The 19,346-nt window shown below is 26.8% G+C and overlaps 5 protein-coding genes and 2 long non-coding RNA genes across 9 annotated transcripts in view; 4 read left to right on the top strand and 3 right to left on the bottom strand.

Annotated features, from left to right (window-relative positions):
• Nucleotides 1–114: 114 nt before the first annotated feature.
• On the top strand, nucleotides 115–2,185 carry LOC106789385 (solute carrier family 35 member G1-like). Its single transcript, XM_014753544.1, has 3 exons — nucleotides 115–587; nucleotides 729–849; nucleotides 946–2,185. Exon 3 carries the CDS (start codon nucleotides 948–950, stop codon nucleotides 1,992–1,994), a length of 1,047 nt encoding a protein of 348 aa, XP_014609030.1. The 5' UTR covers nucleotides 115–587; nucleotides 729–849; nucleotides 946–947; the 3' UTR covers nucleotides 1,995–2,185.
• A 366-nt stretch (nucleotides 2,186–2,551) lies between these two features.
• On the bottom strand, nucleotides 2,552–3,708 carry LOC106789386. The gene is made up of 4 exons (XR_001381985.1): nucleotides 3,356–3,708; nucleotides 3,052–3,192; nucleotides 2,697–2,949; nucleotides 2,552–2,620 (listed from the first exon to the last, which is right to left on the bottom strand). It is a non-coding gene; the product is annotated as an uncharacterized LOC106789386 (long non-coding RNA).
• A 696-nt stretch (nucleotides 3,709–4,404) lies between these two features.
• LOC106789361 (uncharacterized protein KIAA1841) lies at nucleotides 4,405–8,052 on the top strand. Its single transcript, XM_014753503.1, has 9 exons — nucleotides 4,405–4,486; nucleotides 4,599–5,481; nucleotides 5,726–6,109; nucleotides 6,178–6,444; nucleotides 6,531–6,825; nucleotides 6,951–7,179; nucleotides 7,324–7,585; nucleotides 7,650–7,840; nucleotides 7,905–8,052. The coding sequence occupies exons 1-9, from the start codon at nucleotides 4,405–4,407 to the stop codon at nucleotides 8,003–8,005; spliced, it is 2,694 nt and encodes an 897-aa protein (XP_014608989.1). The 3' UTR covers nucleotides 8,006–8,052.
• Nucleotides 8,053–8,464: 412 nt separating this feature from the next.
• LOC106789384 (lymphocyte-specific helicase-like) lies at nucleotides 8,465–12,338 on the bottom strand. The gene is made up of 7 exons (XM_014753543.1): nucleotides 11,886–12,338; nucleotides 11,430–11,803; nucleotides 10,622–11,190; nucleotides 9,882–10,486; nucleotides 9,368–9,765; nucleotides 9,027–9,288; nucleotides 8,465–8,832 (listed from the first exon to the last, which is right to left on the bottom strand). Exons 1-7 carry the CDS (start codon nucleotides 11,989–11,991, stop codon nucleotides 8,780–8,782), a joined length of 2,367 nt encoding a protein of 788 aa, XP_014609029.1. The 5' UTR covers nucleotides 11,992–12,338; the 3' UTR covers nucleotides 8,465–8,779.
• Nucleotides 12,339–13,054: 716 nt separating this feature from the next.
• On the top strand, nucleotides 13,055–14,136 carry LOC106789393. Of its 2 annotated transcripts, none has more exons than XR_001381986.1 (2): nucleotides 13,055–13,244; nucleotides 13,789–14,136. It is a non-coding gene; the product is annotated as an uncharacterized LOC106789393 (long non-coding RNA). The 2 variants fall into 2 exon arrangements; XR_001381987.1 differs by lacking the exon at nucleotides 13,055–13,244 and adding an exon at nucleotides 13,272–13,503 and having other exon boundaries at nucleotides 13,789–13,884.
• Nucleotides 14,137–16,135: 1,999 nt separating this feature from the next.
• Nucleotides 16,136–18,739, bottom strand: LOC106789369 (beta-1,4-mannosyltransferase egh). Of its 2 annotated transcripts, XM_014753518.1 has the most exons (4): nucleotides 18,650–18,739; nucleotides 18,483–18,544; nucleotides 17,027–17,835; nucleotides 16,136–16,958 (listed from the first exon to the last, which is right to left on the bottom strand). In XM_014753518.1, the coding sequence occupies exons 3-4, from the start codon at nucleotides 17,828–17,830 to the stop codon at nucleotides 16,383–16,385; spliced, it is 1,380 nt and encodes a 459-aa protein (XP_014609004.1). In that variant the 5' UTR covers nucleotides 17,831–17,835; nucleotides 18,483–18,544; nucleotides 18,650–18,739; the 3' UTR covers nucleotides 16,136–16,382. The 2 variants fall into 2 exon arrangements, with proteins under 2 accessions (XP_014609004.1, XP_014609003.1); XM_014753517.1 differs by lacking the exon at nucleotides 18,650–18,739 and having other exon boundaries at nucleotides 18,483–18,643.
• An 89-nt stretch (nucleotides 18,740–18,828) lies between these two features.
• The window catches only part of LOC106789367 (inositol polyphosphate 5-phosphatase OCRL-1), a 5,895-nt gene continuing 5,377 nt past the window's right edge, over nucleotides 18,829–19,346 (top strand). The window contains exon 1 of the mRNA XM_014753513.1: nucleotides 18,829–19,122. The gene's annotated coding sequence lies outside the window, so the exon portion shown is untranslated. The remainder of the gene's footprint in view (nucleotides 19,123–19,346) is intronic.

The following is a 19,346-nucleotide window of genomic DNA, read 5'->3' as shown; positions in this document are numbered from 1 at the left end:
TATAATATATATAAATATATAAATAAAAAAAAACTAAGAGTAAAATCTGATAATAATAATAATCACTCCAAACTCAATTGGTCTATCTGCGCATGCGTAAAAGTATACGATATTTGCGTCACAAATACTTTGGAAATGACTTCGGAATGCTATTAAGTATGATCAGCTACGAAAGTTAAACATTGATTAATAAATTCTTAATGATTCTATTTATCTGTGTTAATATGTGAAAAAAGAATCTGAAAGTAATGATATTGATTAAATTAACAAACAAACAAATAAATAAAATGTTTAAAAAATGTAATGTAACAAAAAGTCTAATTGAAGTCACAGAAGAATAACCTTTTACCAAGATGACACAATTCATTGGCACGATATTATGAATTGATAATTAACTTTAACTTGGTACTGCGGTGGTTTCTGGATGATAATTATTAAACTGTAAAGAAGATATATTTTACTAAAATTATTCCATGATTTAGTCTTTTTTTTTACTTATTCCACAATCTAGTCTTATAATCTAATCACGATTAATAATCATCATAGAAGTTTTTATTCTCTGCAACAATGATAAATGGGATGATTAAGTGAGTGCACTTTATCATAAGTATTAATTGATAGTAATATTAATATATGACTAATATTTTTCCTATATTAGAAAATAAATTTATGTTAGGAAATGACAATAATCATCATTCCATTTAATAAACCCTTATTCCATTTTACAGTCTCTATTAATAAATATTTATTATAAATATAATATAGAGTATATAAATATATAATATAATATATGTGAAACTCAATGAAAGTTAAGGTTTAACAAGTTTGTATCAAGGCTCATTTCTAAAGGTATTTATAATAATTACATATATACAGATGATTATTTTTTAGACGATGATATTAAATGAAAAATGTTTATAAAACATTTTTTCTCTCTTCTTTTAGATATGTCAAAACACATCGAGTTACAACATTTAGTTGACGAAGATGTGGAAAGTAATACAGCCTTCCATCAAAAGCAAATTTCAGCCCCAATTTGTAAATCATGTCCATATCTTGGTTTAGTACTAGCAACACTTTCATCTTTATTTTTCTCATTATGTAGCGTTATTGTTAAAGGATTAGTAGAAATTAATCCAATGGAATTGGCAGCATTTCGATTCGTTGGGGTATTATTACCAGCAATACCAATTTTAATTTACAAAGGTGAACATCCGTTTCCCAAAGGACGTCGGATAATGTTAATATTGCGAAGTTTTGTAGGTACAACTGCTCTCGTGCTTAGTTTTTATGCTTTTAGATATATGCCTTTAGCGGATGCTTCCATTGTAGTATTTTCCGTGCCTGTATTTGTAGCAATATTTGCGAAAATATTTTTGAAAGAGCCTTTTGGATTATTTAACATATTGACCGTATGTTTAACATTAATTGGGGTTGTTTTAATAACTCGTCCACCGTTAATATTTGGAAATACCATAGAATCTCTATCAGATGGTAATAATACATCGGAACATGCAAATTTATGGGGTGCAATAGCAGCATTTTCTGCAACTTTATTTGGTGCTAATGTTTACGTCTTATTGCGTGCATTAAAAGGTCTTCATTTTTCTGTTATTATGACAAATTTTGGATCGCTTGCTCTAATACAAACAGTTATTTTTTCTTGGGCAATCGGTGCTCTTTGTTTACCTCGTTGCGGAGCCGACAGATTGTTGGTTGTTGCTCTTGCATTATTCAGTTTTGGAGGTCAAATTTTACTTACTTTAGCTTTACAAATAGAACAGGCTGGTCCTGTCGCTATAGCAAGATCGACTGATATAGTTTTCGCATTTTTCTGGCAAGTTCTCTTTTTCAACGAAATACCTAATAAATATTCGGTAGGTGGGGCAATCTTGGTAACAAGTTCTGTTTTATTGATAGGATTAAAAAAGTGGGCTGTGTCATTGCCCGACACATCCAATATTAAGAGATCATTGAGCATATTAGCAATGTAGTTTAGAAATACGAGATAAATTAATTGATATAAAGTTTTTGAATAATTTTTAAATCTGCGGGTGTTCCTAATATATGTCACAATTATGTTATTGTCTTATCGTATCTTATATTATATGTATATGAATATTTTCAAAATACACATTTGTTTAAACATAATATATCTACCGTTATATTATGTAGACATATTCAATACATATTTTAATGAATTTGTCAATTACTTTTTACGAAAGATTGTGATACTAAATTTATATTAGATTTAATATTACATATTAATTCTAACATAAATATTTAATGCTAATAGAGTATTTTCTTCAAATATTTTCAATCATTTTGTATACGTCATAATAAACTGCATGAATTATTTTATAAAATTTGTCAAACACAATTTGACAAAAATATATGATCATTCTTCTTCTATTCAATTCGCGATAATAATTTAAATTAACATTTAAATTTATAACAAAATTATTATTATTATTTTTTTTAATTATCAATATTCTTGTCCCAACAGTATATTAATATATATGAGTTTCAAAGGGAAATTAAAGACAGTTAATAAATTTGATGAACAATTTATTATGACCTTGTTGAACGTTTCGTCCCTTACTGGGGACTTCCTCAGCAACTACAAATTTTTTAATTATGACTTGTTAAAAAAATATATAAACATTACAATAAATAAACTCTAATTTTTTTTTTACCTTGATCACTTAGTTCACGCGTCAATAYATATTATTTTATTTTCAGAGTCATACATTAGATGATGGATTCATTTTGTAATTTTATTGTTAAATTATTCGCCAATTTYTCAAATCTGTTGGTAGGATCCTTGCTTAAAATACTGTATGTGTTTCTATCTTCCAACAGTTTTTTCATTTCTTTGATGTATTCTTCCTTTTCCATGATAACTGTGTTATTTCCTTTATCCGATCTTGTTATTATTAAGTTCGGATTCTGTTTCAAGAAACGTTTTGTTGTTAGATAGTTWTCTTTCATTTCATTCTTCCATAGTTTTTGGTTTTTTTTATTATTGTAATAGTTCGAAATTATTCTCACCGCTTTTGATCTTACATTATTTTGCTCATCCTTTATTATTTTAGTGTCAACATTTTCGATGTAAATATTTTTTATACCTTCTTCTAGATCTTTTATTAAAGTGCCTACTGGCACTTCCTTGGGTCTTTCCGTTTGTCAAACCTTTATCGAATAAAAGAAAAAAAATGTTTCAGAAATACTAATGTAAAACTAGTTTTTTATAACTTAGTTAAAATAAATTCAATATTCACAAAACTAAAAGACAAGGTTGATAAACTAGAACAATCNAAAGATTAGAACAACATAAGAATGACTGCAAACCTACAAATGCTCAAAAGAATAATATTACTGCGTTAGCCGAGCACCATTTTATAACAGGACACAAGTTCAAATTTGATGAGACAGACATTTTAGATAGAGAAGACAATTGGTACAAAAGAAACATAAGCGAAATGTACCATATAACAAATAATAATACAGTTAACTACAGAACAAACACGAATATTCTAAACAACATCTATAACGAAATTTTAAAATTTAATTATCATAACAGGACACACTGATAGAGGACATCATAATACGGAAGATAYCTAGATTATTAAACACTAGTCTAGATAGAATTCAGTATATGATTACGTGTGACGAGATAAGGTGTTTTTAGGATTAATTATACTATAATATGTTAAGTTTTATTGTAATGTATGACTCTGGAAATAAGATAATATGTATTGACGCGTGAACTAAGTGATCAAGGTAAAAAAAAAAATTAGAGTTTATTTATTGTAATGTTTATATAGTTTTTTAACAAGTCATAATTAAAAAATTTGTAGTTGCTGAGGAAGTCCCCAGTAAGGGACGAAACGTTCAACAAGGTCATAATAAATTGTTCATCAAATTTATTAACTGTCTTTAATTTCCCTTTGAAACTCATATATTATTATTATTATTATTATTATCATCACCACGAGATATTGGTAATACTATATGTATTTTTGATGTTGCTCATAGGATAAAGTTTGATTGTCATGTTGGTAGGATTGTTTAAAAGGCTAGAGTGCATTTAAATATCATTGAAATAACCAAAACAAACTAATCTTCAAAATACATCGCTGGCAGTATCAGTCAGCGATAAAAATCGATTTAATTGTTCTATAATGGATAAAGTTAAACTATTTATATTATGTAATATACTTTAAAATTTGTCGTTTATAGTAATGAATATACAATTAAAAATTATAACAGTTCAAAATTGAAAAAAATAATAATAAGCGATTCTCAACCATCTATCAAAATTTATAGAAAATATACAAATTATTAGTATATTATTATTAATATTATTATTATTATTATTATTATTATTATTATTATGTAAAAATGGAATTAAATAAAAATCGAAATCTAATATCAAAAAGACATTCGTGTTCATTCTTAACATCAAATTCTGCTGATAAAAAAGGTACAAATTTACATTTATTTGTTATTAGTTGTATAAACACTATGTTAATGATATTTTCTTTATTAACTAAACATTTATTAATACTTCATATTATTTATTAATCTATTGAAAGATAAATCTCAAGGAAAAACAGAGCCAAATGAAATTAATTACGGATTATCCAAGGATATATACAATATCAAGAATAATAAATATCCCAAACTAACTATCGGAATGTTCTTTGAATTTATGAGAACTGCGTATCAAGTCAACGACAGCTTTGAAGGCTTGGCTGCTGTTCTAACAAATAAAAGCGAAATAGATTGGAATAAATTGGCAAAAATCAATTTAAATTTGGATATGACAATCAATAATAAAAAGTCACCTAACAACGGTCAACTACCCAATGATTTTAAATCTAATGAATTTGAAAGTTCTAACAATGAAATTTCGGATTTAACAAAAGCGCTAAATACGTGTATGAGCAAAAAAGCAGAATTCTATATACCAGAGATAGAAAATAATAAAGTTGATAATAATTTACCGTTACCTTCGACTACTAATCAATATAAACAAGAAATAAAACCTTTACAAAGCGTTCATGATACTGAATCAGTACTATTTTTGCGAACTGTAAATTGTTCCGAAAAGCAAGACCAATTCCAAAATACAAAATCTAAAGAAAATAATATTAAGGATAAAAATCAATCGTTGGAGCATCTATCACACGTAGAACTATCAAAAACTAAATTAAACACAGAAGAAAAAGAACATACTTTAACAAATGTAATGAGAAAAAATTTGAGTGATATATTGCACGAAGGATTGTTAGATTCTATACTGCCATATATGCTTCCGAAGCCTGTAACATCACAACCTATTATTAAAAAACCCAATGCTAGTATAGACATCAAAAAAAGTACTTCTTTACCCAACAATATTGATAACGGAATAATGAATAATCTATCAATCTCTAAAGATAAAGAAAAAAATAAGCAAACTAAAAAAACTGCAGAGTTAGTATTTCATTTAAATCTTGCTTTTTGGTGTTATCAATTTATATGATAATATTATGAAAAATTATATATGTTACTTAATCAATCCAAAATATATTATTCCATATTTATTTTTTTGTTTTTTTTGAACAATTTCATTTTATTACAAAAACGCACTACCATTATAGTAATACGCGTTAATTTTCATAGATCAATGTATTCGTACAATTTTAGTTTCTCTTTTTTGTTTTATGTTTATCATTAGTATGACAGAAGTAGAAATTCGTGTATGCGACGAAGGAAAAAATATGAAGAAAGAATTTCGATGTCCTCAAAAATTACTTATACAAAAAATGCATTATTTTGCTGGTATAACGACCAACAAGAAATTAGAAGAAATGGATATATCTGTTCATTGTGATATAGTTATATTTGACTGGTTAATGAGATGGGTTAAAAAAGATATCACTAAAAAATCTGAATGGCCTACTTTAGATGCAAGCAATGTTATTCCGATAATGGTTTCTGCATCCTTTCTACAAATGGAACCATTAATAGAAAATTGTTTACAGTATTGTTACGACAATATGTCAGATATCTTAAAAACATCTACAACTTTAACATGTCTGAACGATAATCTTCTTACAAGGTAAAATATATATTTCATATTTTTAAACGATTAACTTTTAATATTTTCATTATATTTTATATTATAAGATTGGCTAAACTATTTACAAATGAGGATATAGAAAATTTGCAAGACAAAAAAGATAAAATTCAAAGCCAATTGTTCTGCCAGTTCATCGTGTCATTAATAGAAATTAATCCAGATAATAAAAGAGGACATTATGGTTCTTTGGCTACTTTGTTTAAATGTGGTAAATGTAATAAAAATGTAGTTCAATCAATTTCTGATTTCATTCCATGTGTTTCAACTGCTATGCAAATAGATAATAAGGGGACCATTCATAATAGACATACAAGGTAACATTGATATATTATTTGATATATCAATTATTTTATGTAATGGTAGAAAAGGAAAGAAAATTTGTTTTCTTTTTTTGTTTTAGAGATTCAACGTGGTCATTAAATGAATATATTACCAATTTGCGCTTAGAATTACGTTCATGGCGTAAAGTATATTGGAGATTATGGGGTGATTGTCATTTTCTCTTTTGTCAATGTTGTAATACATATTTTTCAATCCACCAAATGGGTTGGTGTTGTTATCATCCTGAATGCCCACAATTTTTTGTTAATGAGCATCAAAGATCTATGCCATTTCCATTGGGCAGATATCCCTGTTGTAGTCAACGTGCTTACAGATTTGAAGTTTTACCTAATCAATATGGTTGCAAATACAAGGTCCATAATTTACTATTAGTTTTTTCTGATTATCATAGGGGGGTATAATTTAAAAATGATATGTTTATTAATTATATGCTAACTTATATTTATTTCTTTACTATACTCTTTTTTTTTTTGATTAGGAACATGTACCAAACATCAAAACAGAAAATGACATGAACATATTGAACATTTTCCTAACATATAAAGATATTATATCTATAGAACCACCTCAGCTATTTTATCCAGAAAAAATGGTAAGATTAGTACCACATGATTCAACTATTCAACCAGGAAAATTAATCTGTAAGGAAACAATGTGGTGGAACGGCTTAGAACTTGTACCATCTAGACCACAACTAGGTCTGTTAGGTACAATAAAATACTATAAAATGTTTTTATAAGGAATAAAGAAATGAACAAATGTTTATACAACATAACACACACAAACTTGTTATTGTATAATTTGTTAAGAGACAAATTGTAGAGGATATTAAGTATTTTCTATAAATATAGGTAAAGTTTGGAATGGATCATTATTCCATAAGTCTACTCAAATAATAGATTTAGACAAATCTTTGCAAAAAGATTATCATCAAACAATGGACAAAACTTCTACTAGTTCTTCAGTTACATGCAGCGATGACGATGAATTGGAAATAAATAATGATGATAATACAGATAATGATTCATGTGACAGCGAAGAATCATCAGTATGGTCCAGTTTAAAGACAATTAAGAAATCAAAAAAAAAAATTAAAACTACAACCATCAAAAGGTATAGTAATAATATTTCTTTCTTAATTTTCTATAAACTATATACTAATTGTTTTAATATATAGGGAAAATAGTAGATGTTGGAGTACAAATTTAATGATAAGATATAATCAAGATAACCAAAGAGATTTTGAAGAAAGAGTTAATGCACAAATGATTTCGCTCTTAACAAAACGAACATCTGTAGAACACATTTTATTGGCAAAATCATATAATAGACAACGTAATCAAATTTATAAAAATATTTTACCAATAGGTATGTACTAATTCAATTTATATATAATACATACTATAATATACTATACTATTTCTTAAAACAGGTGGAACCTATATAAGATTAGAAGCAGAATTTCGTGATCAATTGGCTCACACTTATAAAAACTCCTTAACGGGAAAGAATGCAATGCGTTTTAAAAAATAAAAAAATTGTATTCAATACGTTTTACATGTTTTTGTATAATTTCTAATACGAATTAAAGAATATAAAAGAATATAAAAAGATACTATCTACAATGTTTTAAATTTAAATAACACGTTGAGTGCGGCGCCTATTGTGTTATACTTTCCGCTCAGGCGGTGGCAAGTGAGTACTGTAAAATGTGCCAATCTCAACCACATCTTTATTTAAAATGTTTTAATAAAATTCATTACAACTATAACATGAATTTTTTAAATGTAATTCGATATCGACCATCAAAAAGTTAGCTGTCAGTCCCCAGGGACTGACGCCGTCTGAACGGAAAGTTGACTGTTATTCCCTAGGGGGACTAATATAGCACTCAAAGTGTTAATCTAACATAGGATGTCAAACACTTATAACTATATTCACAATTGTTCATAATATCAATTGAAAAATAATATATTAGCACGTTTATGTAGAAAAATAATAACTTATCGTATTATATATTAAATCACTAATCACTTAGAAACAAGAAAAAAAAAAAAGTTAAATTAAACAGAATTTGATTGTTTTCAAATTCAACAAAAATTCGCTGTTTAAAGCATGCAAAATAAATACTTAATAAATATAATGCTTATCGATAACAAAATAGATGAAAATCCATTTTAATATTTGTACGAGTTTGAACTATGGTTTTATAAAATTAATATCTTTGAAAAATTGCTTTATATTTTAGTTGAGTTGAGTATAATTAAGATTTGTTTGTATCAATCAAATTTTATTATTACATCGAAATCATACCAAATCACTTCTATCCATTAGTTTATTGAGTTCTGCTTCCGTGTATACTAAAAAGAATTATTGTTTGTATTTATTATCTCTTTTCTCATAAGACATTGTATTTTTTATATGTAATTAAAAAAAATCATAATGCATTTAGATCCGTAATAAATATTTAAATTTATGAATGTAGAATTGTGCTATATTTTATATAGCTCTAGATAAAGTTAAGTGTAAAAAATAAATAAATGTAGAAAATTACCATTTTCTGAAGATGTTACGGAATAAGATTCAGTTGATTCTAAAAGTTGTTCCAAATCCTTAAGCATTTCTTCAGTACACATATTTATCGAACTACACAAATTTTTAGATATAACCATCTTTTCCAATAATCGTTTAGCGTGAGCACGTGAAACGATTGATTCATCGATTGTTCCTTTAGTACATAATTTATAAATTACAACAGGACGGGTTTGACCGATCCTATGACAACGTGCCATCGCTTGTATATCTACTTGTGGATTCTGCGAATGTTATTCACATTTGATATAATTTTATTTTCAAAATTGTGCATAATTTAATATATAAGATTTAATAATATACCCAGTCACTATCATATATTATCACAGTATCGGCGGATGCAAGATTAATTCCTGTTCCACCAGCTTTAGTAGAGATAAGAAACAAAAATACTTTATGATCACTGTTAAATTGCTTAATCCTTAAATCTCTATCTTCTAATTTATCGGACCCATCTAATCTAAGATAGATATAATTTCGTAATGCGAGATAATCTTCTATTAAATCGAGTATCGTAGTCATTGTTGAAAATAAAAGAACTTTATGCCTTTGGCTCTTTAACTTAGCTAACATTGCATCCAGCACCATAAGTTTGCCAGAAGATTTGATGAGTTTGTTTGAATCACTTCTTGGCATAATAGCTAGATCCAAAGGTTTCAAAAGCAAATACGGATGATTAACAATCTTTTTATATACAATTCCTGAAATATCATAAAACATATTCATTGATAAAACTAGCAGTTTAAATTATTTATTTCTAGAAACAATACATAATAAATATGTATCTGTATAATTATAAAATTTTTTAATTATTTACCCTTATTTTTTAAATTTATATTAAGTAAGAAATCACGATTCTCATCAGTAATATTGATATGCCCTTTCCATAAATCAAGTTTACTTTCTATCTGATCTGTTAGTTTATTTTCTTTTTCTGATACAAAAGATGTCGAATCATTTGAATTTTTATACATATTTTTTAATACGCACTTTCTTTTAGGTCTAATGCCATTTGTTATATCCAAAACAAATTCTTCCTTAGGTTTTTTGCTATTAAGGCTAATGTTCAAAACTGCTTTATATAACTCACGCTGCAAGCAAGTGAGTGGAGCATAAACAATAACTTCTTTTCTAGATGGAATATTTATATTGACATCTGCCTTTTCACGTCTTAAAACAAACGGCTTCAAAATGTTCCTTAACGCTGATAAAACTTGCTTTTCTTCTTCTTGTTTTAAAATTTTTTCTTTACCATCCATACTCTGTATTTCCTTAACATTAAACCAGGATTCAAAAACAGTCAGGTCGTTAAATATATCTGGTAATAAAAAATTAAGAAGTGACCACAATTCAGATAGATTATTTTGAAGCGGTGTACCAGTCAATAAAAGACGGTTCATAGATTTAAATGTTCTTAAAATCCTATAATAAAATATAATAAAATAATAAATGATAATAATACCAGAAATAAATATAAATAAAATAACTTTCATTGTCAGTGCTATATGTCTATTTAAGATATATTGTATATTAGAGATGTTGTGTGTGTCAACTTACTTTCCTAATAGACAATTATAATTTTTAATTCTATGACCCTCGTCTATAATTATATATCTCCAATTTATGTTGGAAATAAAATTACTTTCTTGTATTGGCGTTTCAAATGTGCACAATACAATAGGTGGTGTTTTAAATCCATCCATAATGTGATAAGATTGGGTAATTTTTTTACGGAGAGATTTCCTTACAGATCCTGAGCCATAAAATACTACAACTGGTAAAGATGGGGCAAACTTAGAAAATTCAGAAATCCAATTTGGCAATGTAGAAAGTGGTACAATTATTAAATAAGGCCCAGATTGTCGCTTCTCTATAAGATGACATATCAATGCTATTACTTGAATTGTTTTTCCAAGTCCCATTTCATCGGCTAAAATACCATTTAATCCATTCTCGTAGAGTACTTTTAACCATTCCAGGCCATCTTTCTGATAACTATATAAAGAACCATTAAAATATTTGGGAAATTCAATAATTTCTTCTTGACTTTGAGCATCAGAATTTAACAATTCATCTGCTATTTCTTCTTCACTTAAATTCAATTTATTTTTTAATGTGCTTTTAATCTAAAAGAAAAATTTAAATATATTAAAACGTGGTTTAAATTCTTCAAATGTAAAACAAAACGTGAGCGTATTTTATATGGAGTGACCTATAGGATTGGTGTTTTATCAGTTATAACTAATCGTTCAAGCAAGCAGGAGGTGAATCTACATAAATAACTAACATAAAAATACTTTTTGACTCATTATAGTGTGTATTTTATGTACTGTACAAACATTGAATTTGAAAACACCCTATTTACCTTGGTCGTAACAAATTGTCTTATATCATATTCTTGTTTAACATTTCTTTTCTTTTTTTTTTGCAGTGGTATATTTTCATTCGTAACCGATATTTCTTTCTTCTCCTTTTCATTATCCGTCTTTACTTCCGATAAAGCAAAAGAAATCTTATCCAGCAAACAAGTAGCATAAACTTGGCTTTGATTTAAAAGATGCATCAAACGTTTATATCTTTGTTCGTGTAATTCTTTATCATATTTCTCCTGTGCTATACGTTTCTCTTTAAGCTCTTCAGCACTCTCTTCTTGACTTCTCTTTCGTTTCCCTGCCTTAACTTCAAATAAATTATTATTTTGTTCGGTATAAATTGCAGTTTTATTATCGGACGATTCACCTTAAATAATAATTATTATTAACATGATGACCTAACTATTATCAAATCTCACATGTTTGAATATAACATTTTTTATACTAACTTATTACACTTGATGAACTATTATCATCTATTACGTTCTTGATATTATCGGTGTTATCATCGTTGTTCTCTTTTACGGTTAAAATATTCATATTAATTTTCTCCATTTTTGAAAGATACACAAAAACAAAAAATTAGTACAATTTCTTTAACAAAGAGATACCGAATAAAACATTTGCCGGTAACATTCCCGCCAAATTTAAAGATCAAACTAAATTCTCCATCAATATATATTACCTAGATGGTCAAATATCATACACGAATCGTAACTCGATTACGTAGTTATTATTACTATGCATTATTTACAATTTTTTATGGACAAAAAGTTAGGTAAAAAAGCCACTATGTGATAAAATATTGGTATTTGCGGATTAAACCGTTAGAACTACGAAGTCTATATAAAAAGAGGCGTTTTCGTCGAATTTGTGTTGTTAAAAATAAAAAAATACCAAGTACGATAATTCTCCACGAGGGCGGCGGTGGTGTTTAGAGGTTTGTAGCGTGTTCAATTATATTAGGAAATCACTAATTCACTAGGGAAAAATATTATATAAATATTTTATTATAAAACGTATCAAAAAGGTCTTGTACAAAATATATAACAAACTTAACAAAATCTTAAAGTGTAAAAGGAAGTAGTGACTAGTTTCACGTCTTTGTTTACTGCTCATGAGTACGCGTGTGTCTAGCTCGGTGGTTGGAACGGAAGAGCGAATAGCAGCGGTTGTTCAAATGCGTGGTGTTTTTTTAGTTCTTTTGTTTCGCCACTAGGGGCGTGACGGTAAGAGTGCCGGAGGCGCCAAGCTTTGGCGTGACGGCCACAGGTTCAGATTTAAGTACATGTGATTTTATAAATAAACGCGCTATTGTAGAATCTGCTGATTGGGTGGCGGTTGCATGATGGCATTGAAATTTAAATTTTTTGCAATGCGCAGATACGTCGTTAAAAAAGAGGGCGCTGATTGATGTTGAAGCGCTACATTTAACTGTCGAAAAGATGACAGATGAAAACCATATTCGGCATTGCATGCTTTACGTGTTCCAATTAGGAAGAAAAGCAAATAAGGCTTTGCTCTATTATGAAAAGATCCAGAATTTATTAAATACGAACATTAATTATTTCTTCGTTATAATTTTTTTTTTAATTTTAAACTGTATTGTTAATTTTTATTACTAGTATTATAAACTAATCTATTATTAACTCTTATTTTGTTGTTTTCTTCATCAATAAATATCAACGCCAATACTACTTTCAAATTTGCGCATAGTAAAATATCACGTGATAATAATAATGCTTGTACACGATTGATGGTTATAAAGTGTTTAAACAAATACGCTATTATTTAAATATTTATAACAAGTATGTAATTTGAAATAATTTAAACATTATGTTTTTAAACCAGTTAAGGCAATAATCGATCATTATAATTATAATGTACATCTATATGGTATCATGGCGCTGTCGTGTAAAAACGCATAAAGATAATTTTAGTAGACTAATAAATAATTGATGCATTGTAATTTAAAAGAATTTTCAATTTTGAGAATTTCAATTTTTTAATAATTATTGTATTATTTTCAAATAATTAATTAATGTATGAAACATTTTACTCTCTAGCGTAAGTGTAGGTTACATTTATGCATGCATATATACATATACATGACACATAGCACACACGTTCGGTATAAATGTGGTCGTGTTCTTTCATAAAACAACAATAAAATAATCATCGTTTTAAGGTACTATTAATAAATAAAATAGTAATTGTCAAAAGAGTCTTTTTTTGTATTTGCTCTTATAAATAAAGACTGTTTCATTATTCACGCACATATATTAGTATAGATTTAGAAATCATTCTGTATAAAAAAAGAAGAAATAAAAATATACATGTCTTCTATTTCAGATGATGTGGTCCCTAATAACAAGAATTGTGCATAGAAATATACCATACATAGCACTTCCATTTGGTTGTGTTATCGGTTTTATTGGATACCATATAGAAGGATTGATATCCAATAAATATACACCTGCAACTGCTCCTGTTAATCAACAACGTCAAGAGAGATTATTAGAAAATATAGATTCTATGTCTACTAAAAAACATAATCCTTTAGATGTTAATCTTTCACCTTCGCTTTCTAACTGATGTATATATGAAACAAATTTAAGTATTCATATATTTCTTAATCGTTTTAATGCTGATAATTTAATGTGCATTATGTAATATATATGTATAAATATAATAGTACAAGTTAAGCCATTTTAGTTATAAAAATAATTATAAAAATCCTATATTTAAATATTATTTTGTAAATTTACATTCGTCCTGTATATTTTTTTCTATTATCCTAAATGCAAAGATATCATCTATTATTCAGCTTTAATTAAATAATCTCATTTTTGTATTTTATGGTTTAAAAAATTAGTCACAACGCGCAGTCACATATTTTTAGAGTAATTTTAATATTTTGTTTCATGGTTATTATCATATATCTCATTAATAACTTATGCATTTAATGATTTTATTAATATAAACCAAGTTTGGTCCGTGCATATTTATGCATACGCGTGTTAAGTCACATATATACATTTAAACATTTTCTAATTTATAATTTTCAATATTGAACATAATCTTTTAAAGAATCACATTCTTTTGTTAGAAATAAATGACATAGACATAATAATAATACGTTCACATATTCATTATTACCATTACATTCAACGGTCAGTAACATGTCAATTTTATTTTTCTTTCTTTTAAAGTTTATGACTAGGTAGCTTAAGTCTTTTTGAATAATCTTATCTACTACTTATATTACTTAACTAAATATTGAGATTATACTCTGAGATTTATCTCGTCATTATACGAAACAATAAAGCACAGACCTAAGAGGTACACAAATTTAAAATAACAATCTTTTAAAAAGAATATATTTTAGTATTCAGTATTTTATAAAAAATCTAGAATATTTTGTTAAGATTAAAATTAATACTTTTTTGCAACATAAATTTATTTTTACCATCACTTTTTTTTACTTGTCGCATGACAACGAAAATAATACAATACGCATTCTTCGATATTCTATCGAGTAAAACTATTTTTATATAGCACAAAAACAGTATAGAATTATATACGTGGAGAAAAAAAAAGTAACTTCCCTTTAGTTTTACAATGAAAGGGTCATATTAAATTTTTTCTTTGTATGTTTGTTTTTATTGTAGATAAATATGCTTTCAAAAATATAAAATCTTTATAAATTAGCCTCGTTTGATCATTTAATTGCAACTAGACTGTAGAAGATTGAAAATAAACATTAATAATATCTCGAAACTCAAAATTTGGAAACGATAAACCTTTATGTAAATGTTGTTGAAAAATTGTTTCAGCGATTCAAAATCTGCGTTCAAAATATTTATCTACATTAAATTATAATAAATGTTATATAAGTAGTTTTATTTTTTAAAATTTTGAATTTTTTTTATCTTGTCAATAAATAAAATAATTTTAGTATTTTATACTGAATATTATGTAAAGATTTTTAATTAATCTAATATAATAGAATTAAATTAATAACATTATATCGTATACATATAAAGATGTTTATATCATAGAGTCAGAGATGCCTAAATAGACTTACAATTAGCTTATAAGAATAATAAGTGTTACTTGAATTGTTATGCTTGCTATTGCAAATACATTGACCTCATTGCAATACGTAATGTATGTTATTTTAATAGCACTTAGCTTTTATATTTTGTTCATTTACAAAATGTATAATTAGATTAATAAAGCTCTAATAAAGTAGAAATGAAGATTAATCCGTTAGACATCTCTATCACAGATAATATTAATATATTTTTGATTATATATAAGTACGCAATTATTCTACATTAATTTACAAATAATAATAAAAAAAGAACAAAATATATTTATATGTGTATATAATTGTAATGCATTGCAAGTGCTCGTTTTTAAATAACATTAAATTGCCTTAGATTGAATATCATGCAATTACATTATAAGTTATTTGTTCGTATTTATTATTTTACAGATTGTAAAGATAAATGTATGCTATAAAAAGAGCATCTATAATGTTCATTTAAGCTTTATTCATATTGCCATTTAATAATGCTTTGAAAAATGGATATGTAGTAAGAATTATTTGATCAATATTATAGAAAACATTTATTAAACTAATAATACTAAAATTTCTTTAATAATAAATAAATAATACCTTATATATTAATATACAAGATTATAGAACTGAATACATTTTTTGGCTTCCTGGTAAGACTTTAAATACTTATTTAAGTAATTAAATATTTTAAGTTTCAAAAATTTTTCATTAATCAATATTTTCAACCTATCTATTTATCTATCTATCTATCTATCTATCATAATGATATTTCTTCATGACAATGATATTGCTATTTTCATAGACTTACTTACAGGTACTGATTATATGCACATATGATACGTTGCTGAACATATGGTACTTATACAAGTACTACAGGCAGTTTGTACTCTTTGTTAACAACATAAAATTTATGTTTATTACCAAATATGCCCCATATAACAGCAACATTCTCAATAATTAAATTAAAAGGAATAGTTGATAGCGCTCCACATATACAAAATAAAAAACGAACAACGCCAAAACGATATAAGGAAAATGATTTGACTACTCCAAATACATACATATAAATATTAACTGCTCCTATAAAAGCGCACAAAAAATCTATAAGTGGAGAACAACTAATAGGACATAGCCCTGCTAAAACTATATTAGAAGTAGATAAGGGCATCGTTATCCACGAGTAACACGATATACCTAGTAGCAATTTTTTTTTCAACGGAATTGCTTTGGAATGCACTACTAATAATATACCTTGTAGCCACCTTTTTCTTTGTTGTACAAAATCCCATAAAGTAAACGGCGATTTTTCCCACATTTCTCCGTCTACAAAATTAAACGTGTAACCTTGAGAAAATGCCTTCATTGCAAAGAAACAATCCTCCGCCACAGATCCGTCTAAACCATTGTTGAATGAAACTTCTCTTTCTGCTGCCATCTAAAACATAGAAAAATGTTGTTTAAACAAACCCGATTTAGTAATAAAAAATATCATCTACTAATTACCTGCGTGACAACATAAGAACCTTTCATACTAAATAATGGTTTATGAAACATTGTAAATTGTAATCTTAATTTTCCCATATCGTCTGCTACTCTAAAGCTATCTGCCAATGTTGTTATCCAATTAACAACATCTTCATTAGCATACGTGATTAGGCCTTGGCCAAATTGGTGCTTTCCGTCCAATACAAAATTTAATATTCCACGAACCGAATTTTCCGTCATTAATGTCTCTTCATCCAAATGTACAATCCAATCATGATCAGCTAATTCGTTAACCGAATTTTCAAGGCAGTATTGTAAAGCGCGCGCTTTAAACAAAGCACCACTACTTGTACGATAATTAGCAGGTACAACAATTTCTCTAATTCTACGATGAGGTACCAACCCTATTGGTTTATCACTTACTACTTCTATTTGGAAGTTTTCAAGGCCCGCTTCTATACATTTATTTAAATTTCTATTTACATTAGTCTTCACTAATTGCGGATAATCACCACGCGTTACTATTCTGATACAAATAAATGGAGCCAATAAGGGTGAACCTTTTAAAACGACTTTATCCGGAAATGCGTTATAAATTGTCAATCCAACAAAATTAAATAGAACTTGAGGAAGTGAAAGAAAAGTCACACTTCTTAATAGATACAATATTAGAGCACCAACAAATCCATATCTGACCCAGGGATCTAATTGTTCTGTTTTATTGGTGTTCCATTGCAGTCCTCCGGAGACAAATTCAAATATAAGAATAACAACTAGCAGCAAGCAACAATGTAAAATATGTTTCATAATACTGCTCAACATTATGCCTGTAAAATAAAATTCAAATATTTTATTATTTATAAATGTGTAACAAATCATTTTAAAATAATAAATTTTTTGAATTATAGATATACTGTTTGCTAATACATCTGTGTGTGTGTGTGGATGTTAAGATTAAATAGTCAGAAACCAGAAAAAAGAAATAAAATTCATACATATATATATACATATATATATATATACATATATATACATATATATATATGTGCATGTATATGTCATTGTAAAGGCTAATTAGTTTAATTTACCTAGAATGACATTGAAAGTAGAAAAAGTATATATATATATAAATGCCAGCACTAATAATTCTAAAATGTACAACTATTATCTTATCTTGAAATAAGAATAATTGGCTGAGATTATCACTGTGAAAGAATTCTATGAAATCTTATCATTTTTGTACCTTTTATCTTAAATCTTAAAAAATAGTATAAGTAATATTATATATCTAAAAGTTCACAATAAATTGAGTATAATTAAAATGGATAATTAAAAAATGTTGCAAAATTTAACGATAATATTAACGATAAAATAATAAAATAAAATTAGAAAATAGTAAACATTGTATAAGTCAGGTTTATTAAAACTGTAATCAACTTAACCTATAATAAACATACATATAAATATATTGTACCTTCTTTTTACGTTGAACTTTTAATTGGAAATACGTTCAGAAATGTTTGTTTAGCCCATTGCCTGTTAAAAAGGCAATAAGTAAATAAAATATAAATATAAATTTTACGAAGATACTAGCAAGATAGTCGTCATTTTTCCAATGTTGCACTTATTTTTCAGTCTTACCATCATTTACTAAAAAAACGTATTCACCATACTATCCTCTTCTCAGCCAATATAAGCTCATTTCTATATAACGATAATTGATACCATTCGATGTAGTGATAGGTTGAACACGAAAATAATATTTTTGGATAGTTTTCTATTATTCTTCTTGTAAATAAGACAACTATGTTTCTACTATATTTTTACGTTATGATGACAATCGTACCATTCTTAATCCTTTTGCCTCTTTAAGTTCTGACGTTTCATACTAATCTATAGTATAGAACTTTCATAGATTTAGATAATAGATTTTTGACGCTAGTGTTTTATGATAACCAGTGGTAACTCTTTGTCAAAGAGTCTGTTGTAATTTAACACATTTTTATTTAAATGTAAATTTAATTTTTATTTTGAATACATTGTCTAAGAATTTAATCATAATTCTAATAACGAATATATGATTGTTTTTAGATATATATTAAGTGATCAATCAGGTAATATAAATTATATGACAAGTTATATATTTTTTTATTAAGCATCTTGATTCTTAGTAATTCTCTCTCTCTTTCTCTCTCTCTCTCTCATACTCTCAATCTCTTTGTCTATATATGTATAATATATAAATTTTATACACGTATACATACATATGCGCTCACACATGTTTTGCCCTATGTAATTATTACATTTACGTATAATTATGATTGATAAGAAATGTTTT

This window comes from Polistes canadensis, unplaced genomic scaffold (genome assembly GCF_001313835.1).
Source record: "Polistes canadensis isolate GaletaPanama2010 unplaced genomic scaffold, ASM131383v1 scaffold_181, whole genome shotgun sequence".
NCBI lineage: Eukaryota > Metazoa > Arthropoda > Insecta > Hymenoptera > Vespidae > Polistes > Polistes canadensis.
Note: the sequence above shows the minus strand (reverse complement) of the source record. Positions and strands in the feature narration are given on the sequence as shown.